Here is a 16,571-nt window from a genome sequence, read left to right on the forward strand (position 1 = left end):
TTGTATTAAAATATTTTTTAATATTATTCACGATGTACAATTAAAAACACACACTTTTTTTCAGGACTGACTCAATTTTTGTTTTTTAGAGAGACTTTATTCCAAAGAATTTAAAGAGTGTGTTTCTTATTTTTAATCTGAAACATATATATTCAAAATTTATCAAAAGTGAAAAATGATATGAGGCATATTTTTAATTTATACCCATCAGACAGCACACAATATTTATAAAGCTTTTATTTTAAATATTTTGTAAGTTTAGATTACATAGATCATAAACATTTATTATGAATTATGAAATATAAGTTATAAAATATTTATTGTAAATGCTATGTAAATACTTAATAAGACATTAAATATTTTAAATAAAAAATACTTAACAGAAATATTTATGTATATTTATCATAAATATTATAATAAATATTTAGTCTATTTTTTAAATAATATTTTGAATAAAGTTTTATATAAAAAATATATAAAATATTTACATAACATTTCAAAAAATAAATAATAAATATTTACCATAAACATTCTGTGCTGTCAAGGTCATTTTCTTTCTTGCCGATTGAGTTGGTCAGCTGTTGAGCTCCGATTCACACAGATGATGCTGATGGTAGCATTCGCTCGCGCAGTGCCTGCAATTCGGAGAACGCTGAACGCTCCAAAACGCCGACTCCGCGAACTGTTAGAGAAGCGCCAACCGGAGCCTCCGAGTCGGAGCGGGGCGCGCAGGAGTAGGACGTAGGACCTGGAGCGGAAGCGCGAGGGGAAGGGTGCGTGGTCGGCGAGGGAATCGAGGGCTCGCAGAATCGCGGGCCGCGTCAGTTGGATAGCAACTGTCGGGCATGTGTGTCGCTCGTTGTGCGATATAAACGCGTGCGCGAGTGGTATGCTTGTGTCTTGATGGTGGCAGTGGCGGTGCGCGAAAGGTGATACTCTCTCTCCTCCACCCTCGTCGTTTGTCGCGCGCGCCCATCGTCCTTTCCCTGTAGAGACCTGAGAGTCCGAGACCTGAGAATCCGAGGACTCCCGAGGAGACGCGGTGAACTTAAACGAAACCCGAAAACATGTGATTCTCTCTGACAGAACGAAACAACCCCCGTCGCGATATCCTTTTTCCGGTGCCGTTCGCGTCCGCCTCGCGGGGGTAGCGCAGTGATTACCTCGTACTCGCATCGCCCGCCGGGATACGCCGCTGGACCCCCTCCCCGTCTGCCTGTCCCTTCAATCGTGCGCGTCGAGGGTTCGTCGCCGCGCGCCGTGGAGGAGGATATGATGTTCTGAATTTCGGACCAGCGAGAAGAGCCACGCGCGCATCATCATGATCACGAAGCACTTCGCATCACAGGGTGAGCTTCTCTTCTCTTCCTTCTCTACACCCCCTCCCGCCCCCTCCCCCGATCACCGCTTCTTTCTCTTCTGTCCTTCCCTCCCCGCAACCCCCCCGTACTTGTTCTCGGTGCATGTCTGTCGCCCCCGCCCCGAACGTGTCCGGTACGAACGCGATAACGCGCGTAATTCCTCGTCGCCGTCGCGACGCCTCCTCCGTAGGCGCACGTCGTCGACCTCCGGGAGCGGGTGGGTTGCAGAACGGGTGGGTTGCAGAACGGATGGGTGGTTACTGGGTGGTGCACTGCTCGATCATAATATACCCCGCAACGTTGCATGTACTTTCTATACCTACTTGTTCCCTTATCCTTTCATCCTTCTCTCTTTTGAAAATAATACATAACGCTGTTTTTTTGATAACAAACGCATCGATAATACGCTCTTTGAAGCGCGAAATAACTTGTACGAGGGAACTTTTTTAACGCTAAGCTTGTCATGTTAAAAGTTTCTTTTTATCGTTCAAATAAGAGAATTGTAACGCTAAACATTGTCATTAATGTCTCTTTTTTTTATAATAATTAAAATGAGAGAATATTAACGTTAAAGATTGTCATTAATATTTCCTTCTAATAAACATTTTTCTTACTGAAATAACGTTTTCGGAAATATTTTGCAAAGGCTTTGAAATATTAGAAATAAAAATTGTAATTACCGTAATAATTTACAATTATTAAATTATCCTCGCTGTGATAATTAATATTCTTTCTCTTTCTGCGCAATGAAAAATTAACTTTAAAAATTAGCTTTTATAATCCATTAATTTTCTTGCTATTTGATAATATTTTATAATATGTGTCGGTTGACAAAATTATATATAGTCAGTAAGTTGTCTCGATGCGATAATTAATTTTCCAAATGCGTAATAGGAAATAGTATATTCTAAAGATATTGTATACTATTATGGTAAAGCATTAAAGCGTAAGGACTAAAGGAGCTAATAACGATGCAACGTTGATTCGATTCGCCTGTCGACCACGAGAACACTCACAGCAACCACTTCACAGTTCCGTCTCCTCCCTCTCGTTCGTTTTCGGCATACTGATCGAACAGGCGGGCGTTTCTCATCGTGGCCATTCGTTGCGAGCTACGACGAATGTTTTTCTGATGTTTTTGCCTACTACTGAATTCAGGAAATCCATGGTTCCGGAGGTATTAAGCGATTGAAAAAGCGTCTTCGCGAATGAAGTTTCAGAAGGACAAATAAAAAGCGGAATAATATGTCCTTTTTTTTACCAATGTAGATCTTTAATCTCGGTTTTTAGTTTATTCTTTATCTTTTCTATAATTCTTAAAAGAAGATAAAAAACAAATTAAACTAGAGATTAAATTTAATCTATTTTGGTAAAAATTAGCTTTAATTAGTTTTGAGTAAACTGTAGTAAAAATTTGATTTAAAGCGTGATATATATTTATAAATGATATTATCTACTGGAATGATAACTACTAGACGACATTTCAAAGAATTTAAGAATCGTTTTTAAAATTATATTCTTTGTCCATTTTTATTAATGTGGATTAACTGTAATCTCAATTTTAATTTATTCTTTATTCTTAAAACTTGAAAAAGTTATATAGTCAATTTTTAATGAACCGTAATCAAATTTTGATTTAAAGCGTGATATATTTTTTATATTTATAAATAACATTATTAAACATTGGAAAATTGCAATTAATTTAAGAATTATTTCCAGAACTATATTTGTTGTGCAGTCTATTTTTACTAATGTAGATTTAGCCTCGACTTAATTTACACTTAATCTTCTTCTCTGATTCTTGGAACTCGAAAAAGATAAATAAATTTAACCGAGAAAAAGAGATTAAAGTTAATCTACCTTAATATAAACACACACAGGCATTAGTTAATTTTAAATGAACTGTAGTCAAATTTTGATTTAAAACGTAATAGATATTTATAAATGATGTTATAGATATTGAAAAATTGCTGCCAAGAATCATTTCTCTCAACTTTCACTGAGCTGCATTGAACACAGCATTGATTCGAAGGTCATGAGAGAATTAGTATTGTTACCATCGAGGCGTGACAGACCGTGGAACATCCTATACGTGCATTTTTATTCAGAGTTTAAACTGATTGTGAGATTAAATTGACGCGTTGTCTTTTCTCTTAAAAAATTTAAATCACCTTTTTACTGCATGTCTGAGTAAAGCGATTAAGGGACGTTTCATGAATGACATCGCAGACAGTGTGACAGCGGCGACATGTGAACCTTCATCCGGAGCAGCAGCAGACCTGACCGCGCGATGTCAAGTTCGCGATTCGACTTTCGCCGATTCGACGCTCAATCGATTCGCGCTCTCGCATAATTCTCCGTCTTCGCATGCCTCGCGGTCTACGTATATACGCGCTCGTGTGCACGCTCGAGCGAAGAAGTCAAGGGAACACGACGGTGGGAAAAAAATCCCACCGTAGTTCACGGGTTCACGAGAGCAACGACCAGCGTGGTGGTGTTCCACACCGAGTCACGGTAGTGTTTACCCCGATACTTACTTTCGGTACGAAAAAAACGCGTGCTAATGATTTAACGTTTGACAAACATTTAGAGTCCTGTCGATGCATTGCTGCATTTTAAAACATCGACTGAGATCGTCGAATTAATTATATGGAAAGAACGTAAATATCGAAAAAAAGAAGAATACTATACGGTTTTCTTTTAGTATAATACAGCGATATTATACAGAAAGAATGATTTTGCGCTAGAGTATCTAAAAATTTAGCTAGATATATATATATTTATATTTATATATATATATACAGATCTGAAAATACTTTTGAACTATTAAAATAATTATGTAGGACGCTTTAATTTGTGGCTGAACGTTAAAACTTTTTGCAGCATTGTCATCAATGTTTAAGCGCTCTACATAATTATTTTAGTCCAATAATATCATTTTTAGATCTGTATCTAACTGAATTTTTAGAAACCCAAGCAAAATATTCTATTTGTGTAATATTACTGTACTGAAAGAAAGGTGTGTGTATTTGATTATAATTGTATAGTAAAATAATTTTGATTAAGAACATTTGTTATAATTATCACCGCTGCAATGTTAGTAATAATTATTGTATAATTTTGTTATTCTTAAAAAGTATATAATTGACGAAAATTACTATAAATTATAGTGAAATTATAATAATTGCAACTATTTTTGCTCTCAGTGTAATTCTAATCATTGACGTGAAAGATATCATTGCGATAGAACTGTATTTAAACTTACATTTATATCAGATTAAATGTACAAAATTATCTCGACTCTTATATCGTAACATGAATCTATGCGAGGCTCGATTGATAGGCGACGCAAGATCACGAAAAAGTTCCTTGACGGAGCGCTAACTCGAATGCACACAACTAGCATTCGTAACGCGCCAATCGAAGATATCACTGCTGCTGATAAAGTTGCTTACAATATATACTTTATGATATACATATATACTGACGGTCTTTCGTCGCGAATACAAAGCGGCCAGTCACTTCGAAAAGACGCCGCATGTGAAATGTGCGATATGACAGCGCGACGTAACATAAGTCATGGAGCTGTATTTTCGCTCTTTTATTGTCAACATCGTCTTGTAATACGAGAAATTATATTAATTATTATTATATTTTCGAGTAGATTAATCATAGGGAAAATGATTTTGCTAAAATATTCGAAACTTTAGCTAGATGTAAGTCTGAAAATAATCTTGTTGGAAACTTAAACATTATACTATTATATAAGAGTAATGCTGCGAAAAATTGATATTTTTATAGTTTGAGTGTATTACATAACTATTTTGATAGTTTAACAAAATTATTTTCAGATCTATATTTACCTTAATTTTTTAGATATTTCAGTAAAACCGTTTTTCTTTGTTGAAAATAAATTGGAAAAATTCGATAAAACACATAACTGTAATTCCAAATCGCGACGGCTAACAAATTCGTTTAATCATATCATTTTAATAAAACATATTATTAACGAATGGGCAAGTTACGTTATTTTTGCGAATTAAAGGCTTCGTGGAAATAATATCTTTGTTTTGTTTCTCTCTGTCAGTTTTGATTTGATTTATTTTTATTTTTTAACTGTACGAAAAGAATGATTTTGCTTCGGATTTTGTTAAAAGATCTAAAATTTTGCTGGATATAGATATGAAAATAATTTTATTGGACTATAAAAATAATTTTATTCGAAACTCAAACTGATTGTTAGAATATTAAAATTTTTTGCTCATTATTTTTTAGTTTCCAACACAATTATCTTGACGGCCCAATAACATTATTTTTAGATCTGTATTCAGCAAACATTTTGATCTTTCGTTTTTTACCGTGTATATACGTTCATAAAAGAATTGGAAAGGAAATGTGAACAGAGCAGTTAAATTATTTCGTTTGATATAAACATATACATATTATATTACAGTCAAAGTGTTAACTCACTGAATGTATATATTTACTGTATAGTCTACTGTAGTCAATGTATACATTTATTATATGTAAATATATACATTGATTAGTAAGTGTATACATTTATTAAAATTAACACTTTGACTGTGACATAAGAGACCTGTTTTTGGCTGAATTTTTGCATCAGTTTATCTTTCTCCTTTTCTTTCCACTTGGAGTGAAAGTTCAGCTAAAAAGAACAGACCTGTGTATATACAGAGAAGTGATAGATATATACTATTAACTGATAAAATAAATGATAAATTTTATCTTTATTAATTCGTATCTTATTTATGTGATGGAATACAATTTATTTTTCGTGAACGGCAGTGAGACATTCGCGGGAAATCTCACTGATTGCGCTCGTCGATGTTATTTTTTATGGTTCCCTCGCAGCGTCAGAATTTCAGGAAATTGGATTCGATGCGATCGCGGCGACGCGAGAAACTTTTCCCCGATGAGATATACCCGCGTAATCGTTGGAGATCTCGTTCTCCGGACCAATGAGTCATCGGTGTGACATTTTTAAAGAGCAGGTTTCCCCGGTATTCTGGTATGTATTCAAAATGAATCATCGCGTGTTTCATGTATCATAAAAACGGCTACGTGGAACTAGTAGTATTGTCGGTTGGGATTGATTCCACAAGGTGTGTTATACGCTTTCACTCAAGTATAAATTATCTGAGAAATTTCCGGAATCTGGCAGGAGCCTAAAGAACATTACGGTGACTTAATGGCGAAATTATTCAAATTAAGCAGCAAATTCATGTTCTTATGTATTTTGCACATTAAAAGCTTTAAAAAAATGATTTTTTTCTTACTTCAATTTTAAAAGGACTTATAGTTAGTCGTAGTAAAATATTAATTTGAGGTTTAATAATCAAGAGATTCAACTAAAATTAGATTAATTAATTTAATTAAGTCGTGCTGACAGCATAGATATAAGATTACTGCAAGATCAACTTCAAATTAAATATCGCCTGTAATTTACTTAATTTGATTACATTCACATGATAACGTTTACATACAAAAAAATTAAATGCGGCTTTGTGATGCCGAACTTCTGCTGTGAAAATATCAATATCGGATTTAGCGAGACATTCTTAACAAAGGAAGCTGATACGCCCGAGTGAAATCTGATATACCCTGTGTAAACTGAACGTTTTATCGCTTCTGGGATACGACAAACGGCACGTAGAAATTTACGCATATCCTCCCTTCTGTCATGCGGATCCAAGGCGCGTGTCCTTTGGCCCTGTGTCCGTGTGAAAGAATTACACCGATGGGAAAAAATTATTGCGATTACCATAATATTTAATTATAATTTATAGTCATTTTTTGGGACAATATATTTACAATTATTTTAATCATGCAATATGCAAATATAGTCAATTGTGACTATTAATAATAGTCATATACATTGTTTGAAAATTTTTAGTTCTTCCTTAACATATTTTTTAATTATTACTACATAAACAGTAAATGAGTTTAAGAAAATAGATACATTCACTATAATTGCGATTGTATTTACTGAACAAAAATGTTTATTTTATTTACCATTTATATCTTGATATTCTACTATATATTAATATTTGAAATTATTATAATTTATAATAAAGTTTTTTATATTTGATATGACTATATATGATTATTATTACTAATATTGTAACATATTACTAATATATTAATGCAATATTTTTATAGTTATATAATAACTATAAAAATGAAATTCCCAACAATAATTATTACCAATTCTAGATACAAGTACCAAATACTTTTCTTTCAATGCTCCTTTCAAATATAATAATACTATATAAAAAGAATATTATATGTATAATACTACTATACACGCAATGAACACAAATACGCGCGTGCACGATGATAACTACATTGTGCCATGTGGGCACCCGTGCCAGTTGTGCATTTTAATTCTTTCCCCCGATTGCAGTCGTTCGTGACTGTTCTTTGTTCTGTACAACATTTCCTCGGCTTACTCCAATCTCAAACGTGCGATTTATGTTTCTTCATGTCGCTGGAATTGATCGAGTGTGATTCCATGAGGTAGTTTCGAAATTGGAATGAACGACAACGACAGAAAGATTTATATCTTACAATAGAAAGAATAGTTATCTAATGACATAGGATATATAGTTGTGAATAAATAGACGTGAAAATTATTTGTGTGGCTTTTTTGGATATGTAATAGAGAATAATATAACAGATTGGATTTTTAATCCATCCGATGTTTTCGTGCATATTTTATTTTAGATGCATATATTTGATGTTATCTAAAATATTGTAGATAATTTTTAATGGAATTTTTATCACTGTTTCTGAATGATAAAAAATTTGAACGTATCGAGTTTTTGTTTTATATTTTAATTTTAACACCAGAATCAACATCAGATTTTTATATATCCAGAATTATTGATAATTCCTCAAAAAATTGTTCGCACGACCGCGAAGAATATCATAATTTGATTTAAAATTATTATAGAATTTTAATTAAAATTAAATAGAACACATTGCACGGTTTTTATGTAAAAGCATCTTTAACCGCACATCTTTCGATGATATTCAGGAAACGGATGGAGATTCGCCGTTGGGTAAAAAAAGTGACGCGTCGTTTATCTCTGAATAAAAATAAGCACACAGGAACGTAAAAAGAGAATGGACAAAGTTATACTTTATAAAAAACTTATTTCTTGCAAATTGAAATATTAACGCACGAATTTGGATAAACTTTTTTCGAAAACTTGGTAAAATATCTTTATTAAATAAGAGGTGTCACCTGAATATTATTGACGTAACATACATAACTATCGAAATATATTGGGTTGTCGAAAAGTCACGACGCATTTTTCAGCTCAAAATTGTATATATCTTCATTAAACATGAATGAAATTTAAAATCTAAAAAAACGTTTCAAAGTTTGAAGTCTCTACTTTTAAAGTTTACTATATTTTTTGAGTTTATGTGGATTTGGCAATTTTTATATACAGAAGATACTATATCAGTTGAAAAAAATGAAAAATTTTCTTCTCACTTTGTAGGTTTGTAACATGCTTAAAAAATTTGAGAACAATTTCAAACTACCTATTTTGCAGGGAAAGCTGCAAGCTTTCCCTGCAAAATCGTTTTTTAAAAATATTTCTACGATTTTTTATTACTGAGTTATCGCCGATTAAATAAAAGAAGTATTTTGACTTTAATTGCTCATAACCCCGTTAAAAAACATCATGACATATTTATTAAAACATATTCTTAAAGCTGAAACTTTGCTCTATCGAATGGTATATAATTGAATGTATATAATATAATGATATATATAAATTTGAATTAAAAATGTGACAAAAATAACGTCTGACTTTTCTGACAACCCAATAGCTTTTATTTTATACAATTAATATCATTTCATTATAAATTTAATACGATTATACATTATAATCGTATTAAATCAATAATTAACATATACTATTGAAACGATATACGGTAAACTCGCTAATAAATTTCTGAATCACTGCTATCGCTGATTAGCTTGACGTTATTATCAAACTATGCCACATTAATTAGCCATAATTCATATTATCGTTTTTATCATTAATTTATTATTAATTTCTTTTTCTAAATGAGCTTAATTCGTAGCTTTGAGGAAAGTTCAAGAAAGCAGCTGCACAATTGATTTTCATTTTAGATCCGAGTCGCCGATCGCAAAATTAGCCAATCAGTCCTTGTGCAAATTCCCGTTAATCGCGACCTTGAAATTACGATGCGGCAGCTGGGTAGCGCAGGTGCGATTGAGTGGTGCACAATTGCAGATGCATGTACGCACCGGGTTGCACCTGCGAATCGCGAAACTTGATTCTTTGCCGTCGGCGCGTAGACTACAGTCGAGACGAAGCGCGATCAAATGATTGTGTGTGTTGTGTGTGTGTGTTTCATGTTGCACTGAGTCGCAAATTGATTTCGGAACACGAAACAGCAAAATCTGACAGGATAACGATCAACTGTGTCAAATCGTTGCCACAAATTGGCATTGTAATTCACACTTAATTTCATGGATATTCAATAACAGCATGAGATTTGCTCGTAGAGTTAAATTTTCAAAGTATAATTTTAAAATTAAAAGGAATTTAAATCGCTTTTGTGTCTTAAAGTCGGTCTCTCTGTCGATAATCTTGATATAAAAATAGTAAGAAAATTGTAGAGAATATTTTAATAAATAACACCATGACATCAGACTTTCATGACGTTAAAGAATTAATAAAAAGTTGTTTACCTTCGAAATAGCATAATTTTCACTTGTTGGACAACAGGTGGTCAAGCATGATTCCCTTTGATGTGTGAATTCACTCCAGGAATGTAATCGAGTTGAAATTTGATATTAGCCAGAAGTGACGAGCAATTAACAAAGATATCTTTGAATAATTAATACTAATAGTTTTAATTTCATTACTTTTTTAAACTTTCTGCTTATTATCAAATTTAAATGTTTAATTAACTGTTTAAAGTTCATTCATAATTAATGTTAAAGAATCTCTGAATGTTTATCTGGAAAAACTTTGAAAAGTATAATACGCGAATATGATTAATCACTGCTCCTTCTGGAGCTGACAATGAAACTATTGAATACATTCAGTTATAAATCTCTTTGTCAAAAATGTCAAACAATTCAATTTTCTTTATGCTACATCTGCGGATTCTTAAGCTACACTTAGCATTCATTCTTTTTTATACGAGTTATATCATCTTGAAATTAATTAGTGCCTTTTAATTAACATAATTAAATGGATCTTACAGACAGCGCCAGTAACTGTGTTACAGAGTCTGATGTCAACTCAGGAGAATTAGATAAGGGTTTTAAATGAGAATGATTTTAAATCTTATTTCAAATATTCAAATCCTACATTTTCTCTTACAATTATTTTTTACAGTGTCTTTTTCTTTTTACTTTTCAGGCTCAAGCCCTGAGTGCGGCGTGCCGGACATGACAGTCATCAGCAATATCGACGAGATCGGTATCAATCGGAATCTTCAAGTTCGGTACAGTAGGGATCAGATATACGTATCCTTTATTTCTTACGATATAGCTATACTACGTATATTCACATTCGCAACATGTTATTCGGTGCAAAATTATTGTTATGTCTCTTGCTTGAAATATCAAAGTTACAACTCGAAGTATAAATTGATTTCTGAAATAGATCTTTCTAAATGATTATATTAGACAAGTAAAATTAGTCTTGTAATAATTATGATATAATTATCTTTGACAAATTTGATAATCTAAAAATTTGAGAATAATAACTCATACAGTATAATATATAAACAAAAATATTTAAAAACAGTTGATAAAATACAATTGGAAAAATATAACGGTTTTGTTTATCTCAATATTATTACAGTTAAAATTGAAAAATTATTTTTATTCTTCGAGTGTATACACTCGATTTATATTTATTATTTATTTTATGTATAATTTCGTTTACTTGTGGCTTCATTCAAATTAGGCAAATGAATGGAGAAATAGGTAGGCGGCGACAAGAGATTAACCGATTTTATCCGAGAAAGAGATCGGCGCAGGGTAGAGGGAGAAAAAAATTAAATTTTGCCGAGGGAGGTGGCACGAGAGGGACGCGTTCATATTCACATCACAAGGGTGGGCAGAGTCCTAGGTTGTCGCGTTGCTATGACGATCTCAGTCAGCTGGCGAATCACCCCAGGGTCAGACCCATTCATCTCTCATCAGTTTGGGTTTGCCAATGACCTAACAATGTCGCAGCGACCCACTGACAATCCTTTCCTTCCTCCTTTATCGATTATGAATAACGATACGAAAAAATCTGTGGATCACCAATAATTCAAGGCACGTTTAGCTCGATGAAATGATCAGTGACTAATATTTCAAATAGAGATCGTCTGATCGTCTAATATCGGAATGTCAGGATGACATCATGTAATTCTAATCATAGCAATATTATATTCAAGAACCAATGTCCGAATTAATTCTGAAGTAAAAACGTAGGTATTGTTTAGTGGAATTAACATGAAGCGTGATATTATCATACAGAATTATTAATATCGGATATTACGTTTTGTGCTTTGTACGTCTAATGTAATAATAAATACATATAATTATTGAGAGTTAGAATTATCTCATTCAATCTGTTGGATTATTTGATTTAATTGATTGAATGAGACGCATATTTAAAGACGTTGCATTTAGTAATAATGAATGAGATTATTATAGTCGCGATAATTGCAAAATCTCACGACACTCGATGTATAATATTATAATCCAAAATATACAAATATTCGCTCTAATTGACCAATTAGCTACCGGAATTTAAATACGCGATTTAGGTCGTCGGCAATCCGCTCGTTAGTGAACATTTCCTCGTACGTCAAGAGCGCGTGCGACGATGTACTTAAACTAATCTTCCGTTGCATTTAGATGGAAACGATACAAGACCGGATGAAGATGATGATAACTGTACATAATTTTCTGTGACGCTCAGCGTAATACATAATTTTTAACCAAATAACATATTCTTTTATTAATTATTCAATTATTTTGTGTAGAAGCACTCTAAAAAATTTTTTTTAATTAATTGGAATTATTAGTTTAGTGAATTTCGCGAATATAATCGTTCCTATTTAATAATTAAATCATCAAAACATATGAAGTAATTTTTAACTTCGTGCAATCTTTATGAAATTCTTAATTAGAAAGTATCTCATCCATCGAAGGGGCTACATAAGAAACTGAACTTATTTCTCAGAAGAGCTAAGCTCTGTCTCATCATGTATGTACATACATACACATGTCGATGCTCACTTTTTGTTGTCTGATGTAATCGAAAAATTAAACGGCTTAAAAAGCGGTCGTTTGGGTTCCTCGATCTTTTCGAATCTCCGTCACTGAGCATTTCTTATCACCGTCGTGGGCGCAAACGAGATTCGCAGCTGGTAAAGGCAACTTTTGCTGTAAGCATCAAAGCACGTTTCTCGAGTACGTTAAATATCAAAATTACGTGAGAGGGGAATAAAAATTGTATTACGATATAACAATCTTGCGTGTTTATCGCTCAAATGCAAATCAAATCCATGTAAAAAAGTATTAAATATTATTAAAAAATTATTATACTTTTAACAAATTTTACAGATCTAATAAAAGTGCTGATAATTTAGACATTTTACGAAGACAAATATTACTAAGTTAATAAAAACACAAATACATATAAATCGCGCTTAGACCGAATTTCTATAAGAAAATTGACTCGTGAAAAGATTAATCTTTATTCGGGTAAACAGGGTACGTATAATCCAGCATTGTTCACTGTTGTGGAAGTAATGTTAATTAAACTTTTACAGGGAGAGCAATTAAGTCTATCATATTTTAAAATGTCATAACAGCAGCGGCAGACTCCGCTTTCTTGTTACAAAAGTAGGTCGATCGGATAAATAATACGGGTTAAGAAACCGACGACCGAAATCACCCAGTCATCCATCGTGCGTGATAATTAAACGCTTTTCTTACCGCTCAGCTTCCAGGCAGCTTAACCCTTTCCAGAGCGAGTGGCCTAATTTTTTCGCATCGGTGAACCCTCTTGCGACCCTCCCAGACATTCACCCTCCTGTTCTCATCGCCGTGTGTCTCTTGTTTTTTCCTTTTTTTCTTCACTCTCTCCTGTACTCCCAGTAATAGAGGTACACGAGTCGTCCCGTTTCTACCCCCGCGACGAGTGCAATTCAAGTCGGCTAAGGGCGTTCCGCTGGTGAGAGAAGTTAATGAGAGGAAACTACCCCGTTCATACATGCAGGTATCTGTGTTTGCGTGAACGCGCGCGCATCGAGTGCACGTGGAAAAACACGCGCAAAGGAACGGATAACATTCGGTTCATCGACGAAGCTGCACTCTCTGATCTTGCACGCTTGGCTAAATTAAAATGTAACCGACACCTCATCCTCTAGCCAGACGTCATACCGCTGCGCTGCTATTATTGGCTTAAATCGCTTAATCGTTCGTTTTGCCCTTAAATTGAAAGAACCATTCAGAAAGAAGAGAGAAACCGACGAGTACGTTTTTTTATTTCGAATGATTTGATTGAAGGAATTTGTTATACAAGTTTATTATATTAGCCTCTTTTTTGTTTTATATTTAATCAAATATTTTCGTAAAAATAATATAAGTTTAGATATGAAAAGAATTATTTAGGTATATCTTAATCTTTGAAGTTGTTCAAACAACGAAAAGTTTGTTATTTTTCTATAATTAATAATTGTGTTAATTTAAATAAAAGATCTGAAATTTTTTAAGATAGGTATTAAAAAATTATTTTTTTCGTGAAAAAAAAAAAGAGATATTGAAATTATTCGCAACGATTTCACTTTAATATGATTTTATTTAGAGTTCAAATAACAAATATGTTATACATATTTACATACCGAAAAAAGTTTACTAAATCTTAATACATATTTTTTTAAATAGTACTAAGTAAACATTTATTTAAAGTAAATAAATCTTTACTAAAAAAATTATAGTTAAATTAAATTAATGGTTTTTGTATTAAATGAATATATATTTATATATTTAGTAAATATTTACTTAGAGCTATTCAAACAAATATTTATTAAAGTTTAGTATTTTTTCGGTGTATTTATTTAATAATATAACCGAAATATTTCGTATAAATAACGTGTTTTTAATGAGATCTACAAGCTGACAAATATCGCCAAAGAGAAAGAAAGGATTTGAAATAACGTTCTATGAAATAAAGAAAATTAATTTATTTTTAATTTATAGTATTTTCGATATATATTTATACTATATATATTTTTGTACACGAAAAGTCGAAGAAATCGGAAATAAAAAATTGATTTTCTTTGATATACAGAGTATTATTTCGGTTTCTCCCTTTCTATGTGTTCAGCGATATATCAGTTTACAGATCTCGTTAGAAACACGTTATTTATAGACCACAGAATATTCTGAACTTTTATTCGTAGTTTACGGAATATTCCAGGTTCTTCATTTTGATAATTATTTGCATGTGTCGGTATATTAATAACCGGAGTTCTGAGAATACGAAATACTTCGGAAAATTAATTTCGTGATTCGCAGATAATGAATTAAAGTATGATATTATAGATTAATTATAACAATTCTATGCTTCGGAATGCGACAGCAATAATATTATTTTGCAAGAAAAAATTGAATACTTTTAAATCGATTGAAACTCTCTATAAAGTAAAGCGGGATAATTTGGATAAATTAATAGAAATTTTCAAATTGTATAAAAGTTGAGATCATATAGTATATTCAATTAAACAAAACGTATGCTATTGCACTAATAGTGTATGTTTTGTGAACTGATTGAATTCGAGGATTGAATTATATATTGTTATGCGACCTCAATCTTTTATGCAATTTGAAAATTTCAGTTATTCTATCCAAATTACCCGTTTTATCTTAGAAATTGTTGCGAATAAATAGAGCTACCTTCCGTTCTTCGTCTACTATACCTATATGGATAAACTTTTCAATACTTGGATGTTATTTGTAATTAAACTTGATTTTATTATTATATATCGAGAACGTATAAATCAAGAAATTATCGATAGGCGACGCGAGACGTGGTTACCCAAGGGATTAATTAAATTGTTAGATCCTTTTCAGTAATAATGGGGTTTCGATAGAGTTTGGACCAAAGGTTCTAACTGGGAACTGTAATCACCACAAGGGTTGACAGCTTCTATTCGCCAACGCGTTCAGGCTTGTTCCGAAAACAAAGAATAAGATACAAGTATAAATAAAGTAATAAAGCGCCATAAATAAAGTATAAACACAAAGTATAAAAGTAGTAAGTGAACTGTCTTTATAATATATATAAGAAAGATTGATGTATAAAAAGAGAAAAGGAAGGAAAGGAGGAATTGCACAGATAACTGATCTCTGTGATAATATATAATATTTAATTATTATAATATTCAGTATAACTTTTTCAAATAGCATATTAAATTCAATTTATTTATAACTAATTTCTATGGCGTTTCTATGGTCGGTATTCATAGGAATCTTATCGGTCGGATCTTATATTTAAGACCGACTTAAGTATAGTCTTAAGATGTCATGAACCAATCAAAGAGCCGTATTAGCATCTTAAGACATTTATTCTCCCATATGTCAAAAGAACAACAGATCGGATTGGCAGGATATTAAACAAATACAATATCCGAACTATCTTTACACCACTCAAAAAGATAGGACAAATCTTAAGAAATCCTAAAGATCAAAGACCTCCACTCAGCTCCGCAGGAGTATACAAAATACTTTGTTCCTGCGGGTAAATATACATTGGAGAAACCAGGAGAATGGTCAACCTACGAATGAAAGAACACCAACGTGATGTCAGGCTAAAATAAGTCATGCAGTCAGTATGTCTTTATTTCTTTATTGTTTTTTTAAAGTTAACATAAAGTATAATATGAAAAATAATATGAACAAAATATTCTTCAGATATTTTCGGAAATATGAATTATTATTAGTTTGATTTATACTCCTAAATATTGGACATTTTTAAAATGTTAATCAGCAGGACAGGGGATTCACCCTACCATCGGTTAAAATGAGTTTCGAACTTTTGGGCATAGATCAGCACCCTAACTCGTCTCAAATGTTGCCGAAGGGTAGCACAGTTATATGAAGGTATACCCCCCTTTTCGCTAACGGTG

General features: G+C 32.5%; 1 protein-coding gene across 1 annotated transcript in view; it reads left to right on the forward strand.

The window, feature by feature from the left end:
- The first annotated feature begins 759 nt into the window (after positions 1-759).
- The window catches only part of LOC108754171 (myosin-I heavy chain), a 40,499-nt gene continuing 24,687 nt past the window's right edge, over positions 760-16,571 (forward strand). Inside the window, exons 1-2 of the mRNA XM_018496291.1 lie at positions 760-1,349; positions 10,796-10,902. Coding sequence (XP_018351793.1) covers positions 1,322-1,349; positions 10,796-10,902 — 135 coding nt within the window. The 5' untranslated portion in view covers positions 760-1,321. The remainder of the gene's footprint in view (positions 1,350-10,795; positions 10,903-16,571) is intronic.

Source organism: Trachymyrmex septentrionalis, unplaced genomic scaffold (genome assembly GCF_001594115.1).
Source record: "Trachymyrmex septentrionalis isolate Tsep2-gDNA-1 unplaced genomic scaffold, Tsep1.0 scaffold77, whole genome shotgun sequence".
Classification (NCBI taxonomy): Eukaryota; Metazoa; Arthropoda; class Insecta; order Hymenoptera; family Formicidae; genus Trachymyrmex; species Trachymyrmex septentrionalis.